This window comes from Misgurnus anguillicaudatus, chromosome 4, assembly GCF_027580225.2.
Source record: "Misgurnus anguillicaudatus chromosome 4, ASM2758022v2, whole genome shotgun sequence".
NCBI lineage: Eukaryota > Metazoa > Chordata > Actinopteri > Cypriniformes > Cobitidae > Misgurnus > Misgurnus anguillicaudatus.
In genome coordinates, this window is record NC_073340.2 from 32466498 (window position 1) to 32489537 (window position 23040).

Genomic DNA, 23040 nt, shown 5'->3' on the forward strand with positions numbered 1-23040 from the left:
ACCCTTACATACATAACTGATGGGTAAATATCACTGATAACACTAAATACAGATAACCTATCATGTACAATGTACATAAACTTCATTCAGAACATCTCAGATAAACATCTGCAGTGATTAGTTATGTAGACCATTTTGAAAAATGTAAGCAACACTAGTCCAGATAGCATGTTTCAGTTTTAACAGTACGTAAATGTAAGGAAAACAGTTAACTCTGAAACAGGAAGTGTTTATGAACCAGTGTTGTTTACATCTTGCAAAATAAGCTGTTTTCAGATGACTGGAATGACGTTAAACAAGCACAATTTAACTAGAAGGGAAAGCTGTTTAATTTATGTGTTTGCATTTGAATAGAGCCGCTTTACCGCTTTTGGACAGTTTTAAATAAAACAACATCTCTCTTCTTCTTCGTTGGATAACTCCTACTGTTTTTGAAAAACTATGAATTCGGACATACTACTCACCTCACCTACTGCTTTTTGCCTACTATATAGTATGGACGTATGCGGTTTGGATGCAGCCTATTTCTGTAGTTATTGTGCCTGATAGGTTAGGGTTAAAACAATTAATCTAGTTAGCAATGCAAATGCTTAACTATTTGTGAGTAATGCATCAGATCTCCTTACGAAAATGTACCATGGTTTTACTAAAGTTAAAACAAAACAACATGGTTACTTTAGTTAAACCATGGTTACTGTTGTAAAACCATGATTCTGCCAGTGATAATCATTATGCCAAAAACATGGTTACTACAAAAAAAAAAAACGGTTACATTTCTGTCACATTTACTGAGACTGTACATGACAACTAATGTGCTGACATGGGCTTTAAAAAGTGATTCAATATTCATAATTTACGTTGCTATGATGTACGTAAACATCTATTTTTATTTTATCTGCTTTTTGTATGTATAAACAGTGCAGTGTTAATTGCACCGGGCACATGGTGCTGGGAAATGAGGTGATATCTATAATAGGTCTGATTTGCATAGAAAAGATGTTAATTTGAATAATTATTTCATAGTGCTATTTCAGCATATTTAGTATCTGGTTGCACTGAATTGCAGCAGATCGAGAATTAGACTGCATTCAAATGTAACAACGATCTTTCTTACCACCTCCATAATCCTGCTTTACGCCTAAACCCTCAAAACAACATTCATGTTCGGTGGTATGTGCAGTAAATTAACAACAGACAATGCTGATTAAATCTCGTGAGTTGTAATGAAAGCAATATGTGCCTGTGTGAGATGTGACCAGTGTACAGTAAGAAAGAATGTAACATGAGGCAAAAACTGCAAAGAGAGATTACAGAACAGTGGAGAAACACTGGTGTGCCCAAAGCAAACGTTAGAGAATCTGTGTGACCCAAAACAGACATTTCGCTCTCACCCCATGCATTTTATTCTTTGAAGTTGTATTGAATGTTTATACTGCTCATAATTGAACCCTCTGAATTAAAATATTTACTTTGTCTTTTAAATAAACCTCCTTTTACCTCCAGCTTTTCATGGATGGCAACAGAACAGTGTAAACAGTTCTGTTGTTTACATCCGACACTGTTTATAATGAGCCTCATTTACACGGAAAGGAGGAGTGTTTGCCTAAAACACAATGACAATTTAAATATGCATGGTGTTTACTAAACCACAGTATGTACAGACATGAGATTTTTGTGCTAAAAGTGCAGGGGTGCCAAAATGCCACAGCTGTTTTCTGTGGCCCCGTATGTTGGGATTTAACTTTATTTAACAATCATCTATTGACATTTCTACATGGTCTGTCTCTCCTCACCCACACTCACCACAATTAGCAGGGTTCCCACGGGTCCTTGAAATCCTTAAAAGTTGTGAATCTGGGGGGGGATCAAGGCCCTGGGAAGTTCTTGAAAATATACATACATAGATACAGGTCATTAAAAGTGCTTATATCTATTTATGCAAGAAGTTTTCTGGGGGGGGGAAATCCTTATTATTCCCAGTGTAGTGTAGGATAATATCATAAAAAATCTAGACTTTTTAAGCACACGTGATAAACTATTCACATTAAATGCTTATATCTTCTGTATGTGAATGTTGATTCATACCAAACTGCTTTTTTGCATAGTTGTGTTTGACACATGAAAACGTCTCTGGTTACGTATGTAACTGTAGTTCCTGAAAAGGGAAAGATAAGCTGCGTCTCTCTTGCAATAAATCCCGTGTACATGTAAAGCCTAATTTGGCAATATTTCAGATAGAGATATACTTCCCGGCTCCCGCGTCACTCTGTCTTTGTCGTTAAGCCTCACCATTGGTTGAATTTGATATACACATTCAGATGCACTTACCCCTGGAGGCGTCCCCAAAGTGTCACTGCAGTGACGCAGCGTGAGTTTCCTCGAAAGGGAACTGTAACAATGTATCTTAAAAGGTAACACGATGTAATCTTGCTCTCACTTGAAATGTCTCCCCACATTTAGTCCTTGAATTTGAGGGTATTGGACCTGGAAAGTCCTTGAAAGGTCCTTGAATTTGAAGTTGAATAAGGTGTGGGAACCCTAAATTAGGTTTGTTCATTTGTCCTTTCGAAAACACACAAATCTTCTTTCTTTCCACAGGTATGTCAGTATTTCAGGTCACAGCGACGGATGCAGACGACCCCACATATGGAAACAGCGCACGGGTGGTCTACAGCGTTCTGCACGGACAGCCGTACTTTTCGGTTGACCCCAAAACAGGTAAAGTCATGATCACCTTTTTGATTCAAAACATTTTTGATTTTAACTGGGAAACTGGGTAGTTTACCGAAAAAATGAAATAATTTACTCGTCCTCACGTTGTTCAAAACCTTTTTTTTATATACACACAAAATAAGTTATTTGATAAATGATGGTAAGCACACAGCTGTCATAACTATTGACTTCCATAGCAGGAAACAAATATTATGGAAGTATTGTGATAGATGATGAAGAAGATTGTAAGCATACAGTTGACGGTACTCATTGAATTCCATCATATTTTTCCTACTGTGAAAGTCAATGGTTACAATCAGCTGTGTGTTTACCACAGCCCAGTCTCACGAAAATTCGTTATATAGTCACGTATTTTTTAATTCTTTTTTTCGTGATATTATTATATTATTTCAGCATTTTTTCGTGATCAAATAGCGAATTCCTGTTTTCATGTGATTATCACGTATTGGTTACTCAACGGTTTTGTCCTATTTTCTTACCATTGTCGTTCTGGTTTAGGGTTAGATTTACATAAAATGACATCCCAAACCCAACTCTAACCCTAACACCAGGCGATATATATATAAAAAAAGAAATCAGAAAAAATGTATAAAGTGACATTCTAATGCAAGCACCAAATCTAACTTTAAACCGAAGCGACAATGATTTAAAAGTAGAAAAAAGCAGTTGAGTAACCAATACGTGATAATCACAGAAAAACAGGAATTCGTTATATGATCATGAAAAAACGTGGAAATTCGTGATAATATCACGAAAAAATAATGAAAAAATAATGTTATTATATCACGAAACCTCGTGAGACTGGGTAGGTTTACCGTCATTTATCAAAATGTCTTTTTTGTGTTTATCAGGAAAAATAAATTCATACAGGTTTAGAACAACATGAGTATAAGTAAATGATTTTCATTTTTGGGTGAACCTTTAAAGGCTGCTGTTGCATTTTGTCAAGTAGGCGTACAATTAAAACCATGTCCCATAGCTTTTCTCTGTCATTGTTCATATAAGACTCTGAAGTGTCCGTAGGAAGCAGATGTAAGGGATACAATGCACCACCAGCGTCCTTTGCTGTGCAGAAATAGAGCCTGACATGTTGTGCTGTATTGTTTGGATCTCGGCTTTATAATGGAGAGCATCCCTTGAGAATGAGGTGAAGAGAACATTGTGTAAAGACTTTCAAAGACACAGCGGTGGCAAGAAAGAGATTCAGAGAGCTCTGAGGTGGATCTGCTGTTCATTAAGGGTGACCATTGTTTGAGCGCTTTTACAAGAAACCATTAAATGTTAATCAATGTGCAATATGTTTGGAAGAAAGAAAGAATAAAAGAGTGAAAAAGAAAGAAAGAAAGAAAGAAAGAAAGCGTGGCAGTATGTTTTGTCTCAAGAAAGTAAAAGAACAAATGAAAATGGATTTTTGTGTTAGTATGTGTGTAGGCTTGTACAGTTGTGCGCTGTCCATGGTGCTGTGCGCTGTCCATGGTGCTGAACTAAAGTGCTCACCATAGACATGCTGGCGCTGTCCAAGGTGCTGAAACGTTCACCGTGATTCTTTTGACTGTTAGCTGTTGAATAAACCTCAGACAAGATAAAGATCCCAAATCCCTGTCTTCATGCGCTCTCAAATCCCATCAATCAGCACTGACAGTGTGGCACATTCGCTAATGCATTCAGTCCAGATATGTGAACATTTTGCAGCCAATTTTTGGGAGGAATTATATGGATCATTTTGTTTTTGTGCAGCTGTCAGGAGCACAGAGGCATATCAGTGACTTCTGTGAGTTTTTAGAAATGAAATGCTTAATGGAATTATAGAGAGAGACATTATCGGTGTTGCCAGACTGAGTTTATTTCAGATTGTGTACAAGAACTTAATGCATTCAGACAGAAGACACGAGAAGCCGTTGAAGGGGATTGTTTGAGGGAGAGAGAAAGAGATTGATTCAGTCGTGCTTTAACACATTGGCCTGTTAGTGACACTTCACTTTCAATCTGTCACAAAGTATTTCTTGCGGTATTTAATACTAGGGACGCAAATATCCTATTTTAAGATATATAGAGGATATGAGCAGAGATTATCATGATTACTTTGTTTTGAAGAGTATAAAATATTAGCTGACCACTTTTACTTTCGTGATACACATTTCAGGACTTATTTTGAATGATGTGTTTGTGAATTAGGGTATAGGTTGCAGTATGTTCTAGCTTAGATCTGCCATTGATCGTAGTGCTGTTTTAGTATCATATTTTAAGTATTATATTTCTTCCTATATACATTGTATATATTAGTGCATTTGTGAATCCATTAAGGAAACATTAGTGGATCAATTGTGTTCTTTTGTCAACGTCTATATCGGGTATTTAATCTCTCGATTTATCTCAAACAGTCTATTTCAGCCCAGTCTCACGAAATTACGTAGTCATGTAATTTTTTGATTCTTTTTTTGTGATACTGTCACGATTTTTTGTGTTTTTTCATGATTGTATTACGAATTTCTGTTTATATGTCATTTGTCACGTACTGGTTACTCAACTGTTTTATCCTATTTTCTTACCATTGTCGCTTCGGTTTAGGGTTAGATTTACATAAAATGACATCCTTACCCAAACACAACTCTAACCCCAACGCCAGGCGACAATGGTTTTAAAATATAAAAAAAAATGAGAAAAAAATAGTATAAACCAATATTTAAAGTGCTATCCTAACGGAAACACCAAATCTAACCCTAAACTAAAGTGAAAATGGTTTGAAAATTGGAAAAAGCAGTTGAGTAACCAATACGTAACAATGACACATAAACAGAAATTTGTGATACGATCACGAAAAAATGCGGAAATTCGTGACAGTATCATGAAAAAGAATAAAAAAATTATGTCACTATGTACATAATTTTGTGAGATTGTGTTGTTTATTTCAATAAAAACTAGATTAGAGTTAGGGTTTGTAATATCTTTAAAATAATTTTAAACAGTTTAGTATTTTATTTAGTATATTAAGAAATAAAGTTTGAAACTCTGGGACTAAACATCTAATAGAAACCTAGTGATCTGATATAAGTGATGCTAATACGATATCTGGGTTAAAGCACTTTTTTGTAAACATCTGATTAAAAAATTCTCAATAAAGCATTGAGTGGATTTGATACACTTTGTGCTGAGCACATAAAATATCTATTCTTTGTGTTTTAGCGGTTATGAACTTTCCGTTGTGGAATGATGGTTCCCGTGAGAGGATGCTTTGAGTGCATCATACTGTGCCCGGGATGTGCATAAGCGCTTTTGTGGCGCCCTGCATTAAAGCCTTTCGTACTTAATAGTTTTGTGTAATAAAGGAAAACATGAAGAGCTCAGATGCAAAACCCGCTAAGTGCGTTTTGTAAACATGTTTCCTGCTCAATCAAATCATACCTATCATATGTCCTCATAAAAACTGCTGTGATTAGTAAATCTTAAAGAACACTGATATTCTAGTTATACAAATTGACATTTTAAATAATTTTTATAATATATATATATATACAATATGCAATTACTTTTTAAATGTGTATAATATGCATTTCTAAAAAAAACAGTACTAGTATCTGATTGGATTGAATCTGTGCGGTGTAAATATTTATTTCTAGGTCAGTGATCAAATACAAGCAAATGTGGCCCATTGATATGTTAACTAATTTGTACAAAGGTCACATTTGTTTGCTTCTATTAGAGCACACAAAGATGTTGTCTGGAACATTTTCAAATCATACTGGGATAACATGGATCCTCAGGTTTTGGCAAACCTGTGCCAGCTCATGTGCATGCTATCAATAAAGCACAAGGGGAACATACTAAATAAGCTAGCAAGACATTTTCAATTTCATATCATGTTTTTACTCACTGCAGCCAATTGGTAAAGAATTACATTAGCAGCGCAAAGATCATGGGTTTGATCCCCAAGGATAAAATGTATTCTTTGTAATGCACTGTAAGTCGCTTTGAAGAAAATTATCTGCCAAATGACACGTTATGTCAATGTATAATTTACAGTGTTAATATACAATCACCTAAAGGATTATTAGGAACACTTGTTAAATTTCTTATTAATGCAATTTAGGGGTGTGGTCCTGGTCAAGACAATCTCCTGAACTTCAAACTGAATGTCAGAATGGGAAAGAAAGGTGATTTGAGTAATTTTGAGCGTAGCATGGTTGTTGGTGCCAGACCGGCCAGTCTGAGTATTTCACAATCTGCTCGGTTACTGGGATTTTCACGCACAACCATTTCTACGGTTTACAAAGAATGGTGTAAAAAGGGAAAAACATCCAGTATGCGGAAGTCATGTGGGCGAAAATGCCTTGTTGATGCTAAAGGTCAGAGGAGAATGAGCCGACTGATTCAAGCTGATAGAAGAGCAACTTTGATTAAAAAAAAATAACCACTCGTTACAACCGAGGTATGCAGCAAAGCATTTGTGAAGCCACAACACGCACAACCTTGAGGCGGATGGGCTGCAACAGCAAAAGACCCCACCGGGTACCACTCATCTCCACTACAATTAGGAAAAGAGGCTAGAATTTGCACAAGCTCACTAAAATTGGACAGTTGAAGACTGGAAAAATGTTACCTGGTCTGATGAGTCAGAATTTGGCGTAAACAGAATGAGAACATGGATCCATCATGCCTTGTTACCACTGTGCAGGCTGGTGGTGGTGGTGTAATGGTGTGGGGGATGTTTTCTTGGCACACTTTAGGCCCCTTAGTGCCAACTGGGCATTGTTTAAATGCCACGACCTACCTGAGCATTGTTTCTGACCATGTCCATCCCTTTATGACCACCATGTACCCATCCTCTGATGGCTACTTCCAGCAGGATAATGCACCATGTCAAATTGGATTTTTGAACATGAGTTCATTGTACTAAAATGGCCCCCACAGTCACCAGATCTCAACTCAATAGAGCATCTTTGGGATGTGGTGGAACGGGAGCTTCGTGCCCTGGATGTGCATCCCACAAATCTCCATCAACTGCAAGATGCTATCCTATCAATACGGGCCAACATTTCTAAAGAATGCTTTCAGGACCTTGTTGAATCAATGCCATGTAGAATTAAGGCAGTTCTGAAGGCGAAAGGGGGTCAAAGACAGTATTAGTATGGTGTTTCTAATAATCCTTTAGGTGAGTGTAATTTATAGTTATTATTTTTGTGATTCACTGTTTTCTACATAAAGTCAGGCTACATAATGTAAAGAACATTCTGTGACAATATAACCTTGATATCTTTATTATTGACTGAGTAAGGTCATGTCAATGATTGAAATCAAAATGTATCATTAGACGATGATATTTTAACCTGGATTTCACAGACAGGGTCACAAATGAACAAACCATTTTTAGTGGTCTCAGACCTTTTGATTCCTCTGTATATAATGAAAAGTACTGCATAAAATAAGAATGACCTACAAATATTGGATATTTTTCTGATTTTCTGTAAAAGTTGCTTTGTTTTAGCAAGTCAAACTATGAGCAGGAGCAATTAGGGAGCAATTCAGAGGCTGAGAATAATGATTGTTGTTTTCGAAATACAGTTTACAGGATAAATGACCAATCAGAAAGGGTGCAATTATAAACTTGAGCAGTGTTTATTTCCTGTTCACCTAATCTGCACTCAGAGCTGTAGGCAAACTCGAATCATCTCTTGGAAATGAGATACTATCACCTTCACCCTTTAATGTGCTATCGAATGGTTTTGCTGGTAATTGGTGGTTAAATGCTTTCTCTGAGAATGTCAGAGAATACAAATGCAGATGACAAGCACGATTTAAAAACTTAAGTTAAAGCACCCTGTGATGCAGTGGGGACCGCATAAATCAATTCAACAGAGAGAGAAAGAAAGAGAGAGAGTTTGTCAATAGTAAATCTTACTTTGATTATATGAAATGCGCAGCAGCATTGTTTTGTGTTGGAATGGATGATTGTGGTCATTGGGTCAACAGATGCATCCAGACAGAATATCAAAGCCTTGGCCAGGAAAGGATTTATGTGAAGAATGCAGACAGTGCTGCTAATATTTAGGGTATTTACTGTTTAAAGACCATTTCCAGGTTGCTATAACCTTCCAGATTTCTTGAATGAGGTTTCAGGGAATAATCAGAAATCAGAGTCCTTAAAGAGTCTCTCTCACACACATATATGCGGTAATGTAGGCTAATTTCTCTGCTGATCAGGGAGTCTGTTGGGTTTTAGCCTTTGAGATTTGAGCTTCTCTGACACAGATCTCTAAAAGGAAGGATTAGTTCAACTTCCTGTTCCGATCAATTTAGAAAAGCATGTCAGTTTGTCAAGGCAATCCCTAGACAATGATTCTTTCCAACATATTAATAACTCATCTTGTACTATTTTTACCTCTAGACAAAAACTAGGCACACTATTTATCATATTGCATCGAACTGAATTTATTTTAGTCATTTTTTTTACAAATGGAATGCAGTTCCTACATGCTTACCTTAAACATTAAGGGCTCTATCTTACACCCGGCGCAATGCAGCGCAATGCGCGACGCAAGTGTCTTTTGCTAGTTTCCATCCTGCGCAATTATAATTTTCACGTTTAGCGCCGCGTTGTTTAAATAGCAAATGCATTTGCGCCCCCTTTTGCGCCCATGGGCGATCTGGTTTGAAAACGAGGTGTGTTCAGGCGCATTGTTGGCGCATTGCTATTTTTATAAAAATAGGACCAATCCCCTTCAACCATGCGCTCGGCGCACAAACCATTTTTCCCGTCGTTAAATTAGCAAAAGTGGATTTGGACACGCCCATTTAGACGTTGCGCTGTGCGCTTTAGACAATGCGCTTAGATCGTTAAAATAGGGCCCTAAGTATTAAAATTAGGGTTGTGACGAGATCTCTTGCGACGAGTTCAAAATGTTTGTAATTTTTTATTACAAAGGCTACCTACATAATACTTTTTGTGTTTATTTGTTTTGATAGTTTATTTGAATAAATTATTATTGCTTCTGTATTATTATGCAATTTTAAAGCCTTACATGGGTATATTTTTGTTACCAAAAAAAATCAAATAACTTAATTATCAATTAGCAAAATAATTGTTAGGCACAGTCCTAAATTAGTTAAAAAATTTCAAAATAATGTGATTTCAGTTTTCTATTCATTTATTTTATCATTGAGGATTTTTTAAAAAGTATGAAAATCTAATCTCGTTCTCGTGAACCCAATCTCATGTCTCGTCTCGTGGATAAAGTGTCTCGTCACACCCCTAATGAAATTAACTAAAAAATTAAATAAATAAAAACTGCAGTACCATGATTTGTCTTATTTGCAAAGCTTTAATAACATCCATATTTATTTTTCAGTCTCTTTATTAATATACAAACAGAACATTGAGGAAATATATGCACAACATTTTCTGCGAAAATAATTTTCTAAACAAAACAACAATTTTATGCAAAGTAATTTCTGCATGTTTTGTGTTGCTTCCCTTGACATTAAGTGCAATTTTGAGGAGACTGAAGACCTGAAGTCATTAGATTTGAATTGGAAATTAGGTTCCTAATATTGTTCTAAGTGTAAGAGAAGCTCACGGCATGGCACAGTGGCTCAGTTGCCTCGCAGCGAAAAGGTCTCTGGTTCGAGCCCTGGCTAGGTCAGGTGGCTTTTTTGTGTGAAAATTTCACTGTCTCAATGTGGGTTTACTCTGGGTAGTCCGGTTTCCTCCCACAGATCAAAAACATGCAAGTTATGCCGAGTTCAGACTGCACGATTTTAGCCCTGATTTTGACTCGTCGACAAGTCATGAGAAATCGACGACAAATGCCTGAAATCACAGGCAAATCGGTGCTCATGATTCAAACTCTGTGAACTATCAAAGACGCAATCGGAGACGAGTCGCAGACACCCGTGAGATATCTGGCATGCTAGATATCTGAACCTGTCTGCGATTCAAAATCGATGTGAAATGTGTTTTAAAGGTGAAAATAACATCACCGATGACCTACAGCCAATAAGAGAGCAAATAGAGAGCAGCTGAGAGAGCAAGTTTGGGGAGGAGTTATGATCCCAATCTCACATGAGAAATCCGGTCTTGCACACATGACCTTGCGTTGTTTCCTTTTCACTTCTCGCGTGCATTTGGTTGTGAGACGTAGTTTGCGGACCGGGACAAAGTTGTCAGCGATACTTCCTATGATGAAGTCATGCAGTGTGAAACCCCCTGTCGCCGATCCATTGTGCAGTGTGAAAACAGCAGCGACTGAACGCTACCCCAGATAGTCATGCAGCGTGAAAAGATCTGTGACCCGACTACTTTTAATGCAGTCTGAACTATTAGGTGAACTGGAGATATCAAATTGTCCCTACCTTAAACTGTGTATGGATTAATTAGTATGGAACAACCTGTGTATGGATTAACCGGTTCTTGTCATGAATATCAGTGTTTGAGAAAGTTACTTTTAAAAGTAATGCATTTCAGTATTAAGTTACTTCCCAAAAAAGTAACTAATTGCGTTACTTTTAGTGATAGACCGATATATCGGCCGGCCGATATATCGGGCCGATATTTGCAAGTTTTATGTGTATCGGCAAGAGTGCAGTTCATGGTTCCATAGCACCCTCACCTTTTTTACTATTTGTTAAATATTGTTTTTTTTTAGTTCAATAAATGTTACTTTTATTAATTGAGACTTGTAACATTTGGCTTCATCATTGTGCCATTTTTATGATGCAAATTGAGTGAGCAAAAGCAGTATCGGCTCCAAATATCGGCTCAAGAAAATCGGCATCCTGTATCGGTCATCGGCTAAGGCTGATAAAACAAAAATTGGCATCGGCACTGAAAAATCCATATCGGTCGATCCCTTGTTACTTAGGCCGGTGGTTCTCAAACTTTTTCAGCGTGCGACCCCCCTTGTGTACGGTGCATTCATTCGCAGCCCCCCCAAAGAAAATTTATGACAAAAAACGTTCTAAAACTTAACATTTTAATAATAATAAAAAAAACCATTAAATAATACAAAGGAGTGCTGTTGGGTTTTAGGTTTAATAACACAGAATTCATGATAAATTAATGTATTTTATAAAATGTGATAAAACTGGGGCCCTCCTCGCACCATCTCGTGGCCCCCGTGTTTGAGAACCACTGACTTAGGCACTTTTCATGGAAAGTAATGCTTATGTTACTTTTGCGTTACTTTTGCGTTACATTTTTTTACTTGGCTGATCTCTTTCAGGCCTTGCAGGTGTTTTGCATATCGCAAAAATGTCAAACTCTGGCCTGCCATCTCAGTTTCTACGTTAATTCTACGTTAATATTTCATTTTAATTCAGTACATTATTTTATTTTTAAATTGAATTAATTAAACTGAAAAGTAAGCCGCATTACTTTTTTAAAAAGTAACTCAAATATTAATGTGTACATTTATAAAGTAATGCGTTACTTTACTCGTTACTTCAGAAAAGTAATATTATTACCTAATGCACGTTACTTGTAATGCGTTACTCCAACACTGATAGTTATAGATGCTGGAATGGCATTAAGAATAAATAAATAAAGAAAGATCCTTTGGGTGAGACGTTAAAACCGAGGTCCTGACTCTCTGTGGTCATTAAAAATCCCAGGATGTCATTCGAAAAAGAGTAGGGAGCAGATCAGAGTTGCACTGAATACAAATTCCATGTATTTTCTGGTTGTTTTATAATAAAGAGACTGAGAAATAATTATATATGCTCATTATACTTTTGCAAAAACAACAAATCTAATGGTGGTTTATGGCCATTACTGTATACAAATGAGTAACTTTAGTGAACCATAACATTGTGCTTCTAACAGTGTCCCAAACTTAGTATCTAGACTATCAGGTCACTTAATTTCCCAGGTTACACTTCTAAGAAGTACACACAGGGTTCTTGAAGATGAAATCAAAGTTGATGATTGGTTGTGAACTGTTTTATCTTTGACTTTAGCTCACGGTGTTATATTGGAACAGCCAGAATCAGGGCCAAAGGTAATCTCCCATAATCCCCTTTGCTTACCAAGACTGTCCTCTTTTTGAAATTTACAGCCTGTGAAAAGTGAGAGAATGAGAGAGATAGTCAATAGAGACAGGCATAAGGGCAGAGAGAGACACGAGTGAAAGGCTAACAATTTTGTTCACTCAGCTAACCATAGGTCAGGCTTGCCACTTGTTCCTCAATGACTGTGTGGAATTGGCTTAGCTGGTTTCCATAGAGACCAGACTGGTTGTTTTGAGGAAAAGTATGAGGAGAAAGTAATGGTGCTTGGCTCAAAATTGTCTCTCATGGGCTTCATTTTCACAGTCAGAGTTAAACAGGTGCAATTTGTGAATTTTCTTACTATATTTATACAACAGTTAAGTAGAAGTTAAGGCAAATTGTTTTGCGTCAGCTTCGCTAAAACAGGACTAAAGTTGAGTGTGGTTTTCTGTTTTCTTAAAGGTCACGTTCTTCCTGATCCCATTTTTCAAACTTTAGTGAGTGTGTAATGTTATAATAAAGCTCAAAGTTCACTGGCAGGTGATATAGAAGTCCCCTTTCAAAGCCTACAGCGAACGGTCGGTTTGAACTACAGCCGTCTACTTCCCGGTTGAATGACATCAAGAGTTTTTGACTAAACTCCGCCCACAGGAATACGTCAGTCGCCAGCTTTGCTAAGCTGCTGTCGAATCACAACACACTAAACAAACCACACAATCCAGGGTTTCCCACAGAAAATGTGTTAGTTAAGGTGGTAGGGTTGGGCGGGGGTGTGGGACCGGGGGGTGTGGCAATCAAAGGGTCGGGCGTACGCGTTGAAAATTAAAATATTTTTATATAAAACACTCAAATAAAACTTATTTTTGAAAAACTATGATAGAAAATGAACACATACTAGATTAGTCATGAATGAAATGTTTTTACCTCTACCAGGAATAGCTGCGTGATGAAGTGAAACTAAAGGGTTAATAAACACAAACTAAAGCAGATGTTGTGGCAAACGATGATAGATAGCACAAAAATTGTAAAAACGAATTATTTCCCACTATTAATTACATTATCTTAAAGGGGTGTAACTACTGTAGCATGTAAATAATGCACATAAATAATGTGAGCAAGAGCGCTCAACAATCATATCGATACAACAGGCACGTCTTTCTCGTTTCGGCTGTGTGGCGCGCGTGTGTGAAGAGCGTCCGCGCTATTCTCCGAGATGGACTTTACAGGCTTTTTTGCAGCTAATTTTTTTTTTTGAACTTTTTTTTGACCTAGTTAAGGTGGTAGGGTTTCCCCGTTTAGGCGGGCCACCCGAACTGAAAAGTCCTCGTTACGTATTTCTGAAGGAGGGACTTCATAGGACAAGGAACACATCAGCCAATTTTTAGGACAGTGAAAACAGCACTATAGAGATAAGTAAATGTGTAAAAAAAATGTGTTTTTTACACGTGAAACATGAACACAATCACAGCTTCAAAAAACACAGAAAGAACGGGACCTTTCAAAAAAGACCTTGGTGATGTGCAAGCATTACGGTTTTGTTATTTGGGGGCATCTTGAAAGCTTTTTATACATCCTAATAACAAATACCACACTTTCCACATTTACAGCAACCCTGTTTTATATTTCCTCAATAGCACGCACAATAAACATGAGTGATAGCTGTAGAGAGACACTCTCTCACCGCTGACGGATGAGGAAAAGGTCACAGCATTAGTCTTTGTGTTGTTTTAATGGAGTGAATGGCTTCGTGCCAGAGACTTCTGTAGCCTTAGGATCCTGGGTTAAAGTAATGCTTCAGCTGGGGTAATAGCTTATGATCACCACTGGGGCAGAAGTGATGGCAGGGCAAAAATGAAGTTGTGGCATTAAAGTAAGACGAATGAATTAGAGATTCGTTCTGGAAAGTTTACAAACATCTTTTGTAGTATTGGGATCTTCTTTTGTTTGTACCCTTATTGTAATGTGCTTACCATGTAGTCCTGTTTTGATAATCAGTAATTACGTTAAAAAACTTGTCGATTGCATTTTCTACCGATTTGATAAGTGTGAGAATGCAACGCAACACAGCATGTATTGACGTTGCAAACATCACTTCATCGTGCACTTACGGTTGGGAAAGATTGGTTTTATTATAGTGGGAGCAATCTACTTTTGTTGCATTACAATACTCATAGTGTTGATTGATAAAGACTTAAATTAAAGTGAAGGCAAGTGAAGTAAAGAAAAGGAAAACTAATTACTAATAGCATTATTACATGGTGGTGAATGTCTTGATCACGTCTACACTGGATGCGAGTGATTTAAGTGATGTGATCATGCGATAGCATGGCTAACACCAGACCAGTCTCATAGAGAATGAGACGTGGTCTGGGAACCATATGCTCAATTTCTCGTATTTGAGGCATGGTTTACGAATGCCCAGAGCCGTTTATTGGGCGTTACGAATTAATGATATTAATAAATAGTTAATTGTACATCGTCGATGGCGATGCCTCGCTGGTTGGTCCTATAAAACTCCGTGGTTATCATGTCCTGCCATATCCAAACATCCTTCTTGAATATGAAATTGTTTAATGCCAAAAGTTGTTCTTTTTTAAATAATCTTGCATTCAAAACTACTTAAAACACTGTCTAAGGCTGCATTGAAAAGTAACCCAGATAGCAATGAGTCGGCGGACCACCGGCCGTGCTCTGGAGGCAGTAAGCATCATAAGGGCGTAATCGCAAACAGGTCTGACAGCGGACCGCCGGCGGCAGCCGCTTTTGCATAAATTAAGCAGTTGGTCCGCCGGCTGCATGCTGGCGGCATCTCGCAACAAATGGGAGTGACGTATTCGGCGGCAAAAATTTCATCCCCGCCAGCGGGACGCACCTATAGCCGACAGCTTGGGGCTGGCGGCATAAAGAAGCCATGCGGATATTTTTTGCTATCTGGGAACTTTGCGTCTGTTGGCATGTTATAACAAATAACAAAACTGCTTTGGTGTGTCGCATAGGTATAGTGTAGTTTAATTGCGCTTTTTCGTTGCATAGTACCCCACGGTTTGGTTTGGGTCAGCTTACTTTTGAGAGCTTTTCCACTGGGTGCAGTACGTAGTACCCAATACTTTTTTTAGTACCACCTCGGTCAGGGTTCCAAGTGACCTGAGCTGATACCAAAACGTGACGCGAAAACACTGTAGATCACCGATTGGTCTGAGAGAATCGTCACTACCAGCGTCATCGCTATAATGTAAAATATTAGCTTTACCTTCATGCTAGCTTGCGCTGTCTTGAGCAAACATGTTGTCATCTGTGCTCTGCTATAAGTTCCCAAACATCCACAGGTTGAGAATCAGGAACACCAATTTTTTTCCAGACTTGCGGTTTGTGGTGGCACATTCGCGACGCACACATCCGCATATATGTTTAAATGTTACTTAAATGAGGCTCAGCGGAGCATGTTGACTGACGCCACGGGTGTTTGTACAAAAACTGTCATGTGATAAACGCAATGTGCAAACATCTATTTTTGGTGGTCAATATTAATTTTGTGGTGGACTGAGAAATAAATGAATGTATAGGAATGTACAACGACGCTCTCACTTGTATGATGTCAAATCAGTAGGCAGTGCAAATATAAAGACACGCCTATAATCCCTCCCACTCCGAAGTGTTACTTAACTAGATAGAAAAGCAAACCAAGCCAAAGTGAGGTGACCCGACCCAAACCGTGGGGTACTATGCGATGGAAAAGCACCATAACTGCATACGTTGTTTTCATTAAACAAGTATAGATGTCCACTGTGGTCTCAAAGTCCCACGTCCTGAAGTTACTCTTCAAATTTTAGTATGACATCACAAAAATATGTTCCTGTAGTGTAAGCTATCATGACAAGTTTCCAAAATTGCCACTAGGTCGCTTAAAAATGCTAAATTGGTATTCTATTTACAATTTATTATGAACATGTATTCACTTTCTCCTGACATTGATTGGTTATCAATTAAGAAAAAAACTTCCCTGCTAATGACGACTTTTTACGGCAATCCATATTTCCATTATTATCCACTGTGGTGCTCTTACCTAACTTATAAAACACTGACACAAGGCCAAAAACAGTAAAAACTTCTGAATCTGATTACTAACAAAAGTCCTTTACAAAAATGCAATTATATCAGCTTTTTTATTTAATTATTATTTTTTTTAAAAACTACCCATATTTGAGAAGTGATGAAAAGAGAACAAATGAAGATAGGATGAGACGTTTCTTTAAGTTTTTTTTTTTTTAAAGCAGTGGGTCTGTTCTTTCATTTGATATATTGTATGTTTATATATTTAAAGAAGAACATTTTCTGCAGGCATTAAACTTTTTTGAAAATCATAAAAAATGCTTGCAAACACACCTGACATTTTCTTCAACTCCAGTACAGAAATATGTCCCGATATTGTGAGAGACCTCTCTTGGGTATTTTCTGCACTGTATGTCACATCCTGATATTTCCCTAGCGCTTTCTGTTCTCGTTTCGAGCCTTTTGACGTGACAGTGGTCAACGTCACTTGCCTGCCTGATAATATCGATGCCTTCGGTCGCTCATGGATTGACCCACGTTTAATGTTGGACAGCTAATCCTGAGCCTGTCAACTTGATGCTTTGTTAATTTAAAAAGCGAAAACAGATGCCGCTATCATTATTCGTTTCAATTGTGTTTTGGTTCTTCATCACTGTGAGGGAAATGAAACAAAACAGATGTTTAAAAAAAGATTCAGGGTGACTTCAGTCACTAAAAGAGAAAAGCGATGGTTATTTATGGTTGACTCAAAAGCACTTTTCAGCATAATAATGACAAATCAATATTTCCTCTCTGTTTGCGCTCCATAAATTAAAGTGAAAAATGAATCAGTCAATTACAAGGCTGCGAATGTCGTGCCGAATTCATGTCGGTCTGTCACCTGACTAAAACGCCCAGTCTGTTTATTTATGCATCTGCAATCTTTTCTTTAATGGCTTGCGTGTATTGACTGCGTGTCGCATTCAGACCCCTCTATCAATGGAAGCCGCAGGCTGCTAAAGCTATTGTTTTCAAGCATTATAAAGCAGGATCGGATCGTCTGATAACACTTCCATTTTGTAAAGAGCGATTGTTGTTGCCGTTCCAGCTTTAGTGAACATCACTCAAACCTGACACAAATAAAATCCAATATTCTGAACATATTTTGCCTGTCTGGATGAGTTTCGTGGGCTGTCTGGATTGAATCACAGATAAAGTAAAGCATCTTGACTTGAGGCCTGTGTTTATGTATGTTTGTTTTTTTGTATAAAACTATTTGTTCTGGTCATGAATGCAGAGCGATTGGTCAATGAAATGTTCTATTGTTTTATTTAAGTTTTATTTAAAACATTTAGCTTGTGTTGCACATATTTCTATGAAATGGCATACCAGACTTACAGAAATGTATAATTTACTTAATTTTTTGCATAACTGTAAGAAAATAACACGTTAAAGGCATTGCTCTCAGAGTTAGGGGTTGCATCCGAAATGGCATACTAATACCCAGTGTCATATAGATGCGTATACATAGCACAAAGTGTAAAAATCGTGCAATACATATGCCAAATTCCACTTTGGCGTGCATATGATACGCCAATCCTTCCCATTCACTTAACGGGTGCATCTTTTTTGTGGTTTTATTTACTGGTTTCTCAATTTTTTTTGTGTTTTTTAAACCATTTTCGCTTGGGTTTAGGGTTAGATTACAGATTTGCTTTAGGAGTTTATTTATTATACAGGTTTCTCCATGTTTTTGTCTATTTTTAAGCCATGGTCGCTTGGAGTTGGGATTAGAATTGGGGTTTGGGTTAGGATGTCATTTTTATATAACAAAAAGTTGTTCTAACCCTAAACCCAAGTGAAAATGGTAAGAAAATAGCAAAAAATTTAGAAACCAATAAATAAAACAACAAAAAAGATGCGCCGTTTAAGTGAATGGGAAGGACTGGTGTATCATATGCACGCCAAAGTGGAATTTGGCTTATGTATTGCACGATTTATACACTTCGTGTTATTTATACACAACTCTGTGAGACTGGGTTGCATACTCTGTATGTACTTTGAATAAGTGAATACTTAACAAGCTCAAAAAGTATGCTCTATATAGTATGCATGAAATCTGGACATACTAATATTTGCCATGTTGCCATTCCCTACTAAAAAGACCGGCTAAAACCAGGCTAAGCTGGTTCTAGCTGGTCTTTCAGCCTGGCAGGCTGGTTCTAGAGGGGTTTGGCCATTTTTAGCTGCTATTTTTGGCCACCAGCTAAAACCATCTGACCCACCAGCTTTGCCAGGTAGGTAACAATTTTGGGTTCCCGGAACGTTCGTTTATGGTTTTAGGAATTTTCTCAGAAAGTTAGTTTTTGTTCCCAAAACTAATTTTTAAATGTTCATTTTTTTGTTCCCCATGAAAGTTTTCTTTACCGAAACATGCAGGTACTGTAATGTAACACTTCTAAAACCTTAAAAAGAAACTACTGTACAGGGGAAGTTCCTAAATTTTTTGGGAACATTTTCCAAAAATAACCAAATTTGAATCATGTGGGAGCATTAGGGGAATGGTTTGTGTTTTTTGGGACTAGCTTAAACCAGCTACTTCCATCTTAAATCAGCTAAGACCAGCCAACCAGCTTAGCCAAACTGGCCAAGCTTCCAGTCTGGTCAAGCTGGATTAAGCCGGTGGGTCAGCTGTTCTTTCAGCATGACCAGCTAAAAGTGTCCAAAACCCCTTTACCTGTAAACCAGCTTTACACCAGCTTAAACAGTTAAAACCTGACTGGGAGACCAGCTAAATCCAGCCAACCAGCTTAGGCTGGTTTTAGAAGTTTTTTTCTGTAACGTTGTCAGCATCAGTTGTGTCATGTGATCTCCATTCACAAATCCTCTCCCATGGCCTCGTGGGATAGTAAAGTGTCTTTCGAATGCCCATTTCAGAATCCAGCCAGAAGAAGTAGGTCATCTGGGTATTTTTCACCTACTCTTTTGTGAATTCGGGCATACTCCTTTTGTCACATACTGTTTCTCTCATGCTATACAGTTGGAAAATATGCGGTTTCGAATGCAGCCATTGAGAAATAGCTTAAGGGTGTCAGCTGTAGGTTTAATCTTTTTTCAGCATATGGAAACTGCAGTATATATTTACTTATGTGTGATATTGTGACAGCAGAAAATGTGTATGATACAGTATATATGGCCTGATGGACACTTCTACACAATTACATCTGGTATATTAAGACTTAAATTGTGGGAGTATGAAAATAAAATGACTCATTCAATAACAGCTATATTGTGTAATAACTGTTTATGTAGTGTGAATCACTGCATAGATCACTCACAGACCAATTATTATCCTTACAGTAATTTAATTGCCAGATACTATACAGTATATTCTATTGTAAGGATGTCACATCAAATTACTTCCTTTAATTACTTGTGTCATGAAAATGCTGTATGGGGGCACTCAAGGCTGTTTCATATTGTGCGTATCATTACAGGTAAAAGGATTGTAAGTACTCTGTAGTGTGCTGTGCTTAAAGGTAGATAAAAGGTAATGTAAAACTGTGTTTACCCCGGCATAGATAAAGAATACACAGTAATGATATATTATGAGCCTCAAACACGATTGTTTCCTCCTTCTAATGTAAACTTGTGCATGCAAAAAGGAAAACAGACCAATCTCTGTGGCGTTACAGTCGAGATGTATGCCCCAACATTAAAATTAAATTAACATTAAATTAGTACAATGTTGTTACAATGCTAAAAACAAAGTTGTGACTGCTAGCGCTATATGCTAGTTAATGCTATATGTTAGCATTTATGCTGAAGTTTGCAGGTCCATACTGAAAAAAACACAAACTTACCGCTCAGAAACATCTATTAACAATCTCCAAATAATTGATCATTCCTCAAATTCGGTATCTTCATCTGATCCAGGTTCGAACATAAGGTCTGTTTACACACACACAGAGCTACTAAAATGAGCTGCTCTTTGAAACAGCCAATCAGAGCAGAGCACAACATTATTATTCATGACCTTTTCAAATAAGGGCTTACTTGGATCTCTTCACAAATTGGTCACAAAATGTGCTCTGATCTTCATCCAAGCCACAACAACAGAGAAACACAGTCTACTTAAACTAATACCGCACAAACATTATACGTTTTCATGTTTTTATTGAACACAACATGTTAACATGGGTGTTAAGGGTGGAAAAAGTATGTGAAACCCTAGGCTAATGACTTCTCCAAGAGCTAATTGGAGCCAGGAGTCAGCCAACCTGGGGTCCAATCAATGTGATGAGATTGGATGTGTTGATTAAAGCTGCCCTGTCCAATAAAAAACACACACCAGTTTTGAGTTTGCTGTTCTGAAAAAGCATTGTCTGATGTGAACCACAAAAGAGCTCTCAGAAGACCTACGATCAAGAATTGTTGACTTACATAAAGCTGGAAAGGGCTACAAAAGTATCTCTAAAAGCCTTGATGTCCATGTGTCCACAGTAAGACAGATTGTCTACAAATGGAGAAAGTTCAGCACTGTTGCTACACTCCCTAGGCGTGGTCGTCCTGTAAAGATGACTGCAAGAGCACAGCGCAGAATGCTCAATGAGGTGAAGAAGAATCCTAGAGTGTCAGCTAAAGACTTACAGAAATCTCTGGCACATGCTAACATTTTTGTTGACAAATCTACAATAAGTAAAACATCAAACAAGAATGGACTTCATGGGAGGACACCACGGAGGAAGCCACTGCTGTCCAAAAAAAAACCATTGCAGCACGTTTGAAGTTTGCAAAAAAGCACCTGGGTGTTCCACAGCACTACTGGCAAAACATTCTGTGGACAGATGAAACCAAAATTGAGTTGTTTGGAAAGCACACACAACGCTATGTGTGGAGAATAAAAGGCACAGCACACCAACATCAAAACCTCATCCCAACTGTGAAATATGGTGGAGGGGGCATCATGGTTTGGGGCTGCTTTGCTGCCTCAGGCCCTGGACGAATTACTGTCATTGATGGAAAAATGAATTCCAAAATTTTTATCAAGACATTTTGCAGGAAAACTTAAGACCGTCTGTCCGCCAACTGAAGCTTAACAGAGGATGGACGAAATCAACAGGACAACGACCCAAAGCATAGAAGTAAATCAACAACAGATTGGCTTCAACAGAAGAAAATACACCTTCTGGAGTGGTCCAGTCAGAGTCCTGACCTCAACCCGATTGAGATGCTGTGGCATGACCTCAGGAGAGCGATTCACACCAGACATCCCAAGAATATTGCTGAACTGAAACACTTTTGTAAAGAGGAATGGTCCAAATTTCTCCTGATTGTTGTGCAGGTCTGATCTGCAACTATAGGAAACGTTTGGTTGAGGTTATTGCTGCCAAAGGAAGGTCAACCAGTTATTAAACCCAAAGGTTCACATACTTTTTCCACCCTGCACTATGAATGTTTACATGTTGTGTTCAATAAAAACATGGAAACGTATGGTGTTTGTGCGGTGTTGGTTTGGGCAGACTGTGTTTCTCTGTTGTTGTGACTTGGATGAGGATCAGAGGGCATTTTGTGACCAATTTGTGGGGAGGTCCAGGTGGGCCCAGGGGGTTCACATACTTTTTCTTTCAACTGTATGTATTACAACCTCTCACATAGTGTTTCATTGCTTGAATATAGTTCTGAATGTAAAAACTGTATTTCTTTGATTCTGTAAAAAGTCAATTTCATTGCTGGTTTTTCTTCGGCAAGGGCTTTAGCTTAAAAGAGAATGGCGAAGAGGTGGAGGAGGGGGGATGTTAGTGGGAGAGAAAAATAAATTGAGAGCCATGGAGATGACAGACATTGTGCGACACAATAGATTGAGAAGCATGAGAAGAGAGGATTCAGATTAACGATGTGTTGAGGCTGGTTTGGGGGGATGCTCTTGGGCTAACCACAGTGAACATTACTCATTTCTTTTTAAACAAGTAAATTTTAGTAGATATTTGCGTGCTTCTATTTTTTTCAGACACTGACTGTAGTTGTAAAAAAATAGATATCCATTGAGATAATTGTACTGTTTTTCAGGTTGCTTTATGTCTGTGAAATAATCAGTGCTTATTATATATTATATTTTTTCAGATTTATTTATCCTTGATCCCTTAACATGTTGCTCAGACGCTCTCGTCAATGATTTGAGAATTAGCTGCTAAGTGGATCAGACTTTATGCTGATGGTGAAAAGTCTAAAATGGCTGCACTGTCTTTTTGCACAAATTTTGGTATGCAGATGTGTTTGGTGTCGCCATCTGCCACGGTA

General features: G+C 37.8%; 1 protein-coding gene across 5 annotated transcripts in view; it reads left to right on the forward strand.

Moving 5' to 3' along the window:
* The window catches only part of LOC129420438 (cadherin-18), a 340672-nt gene that overhangs the window by 252834 nt on the left and 64798 nt on the right, over positions 1-23040 (forward strand). For all 5 annotated transcript variants that reach the window (XM_073867160.1, XM_055175343.2, XM_055175341.2 and 2 more), the window contains one exon: positions 2599-2718. In XM_073867160.1, the coding sequence (XP_073723261.1) occupies positions 2599-2718 (120 nt within the window). The remainder of the gene's footprint in view (positions 1-2598; positions 2719-23040) is intronic.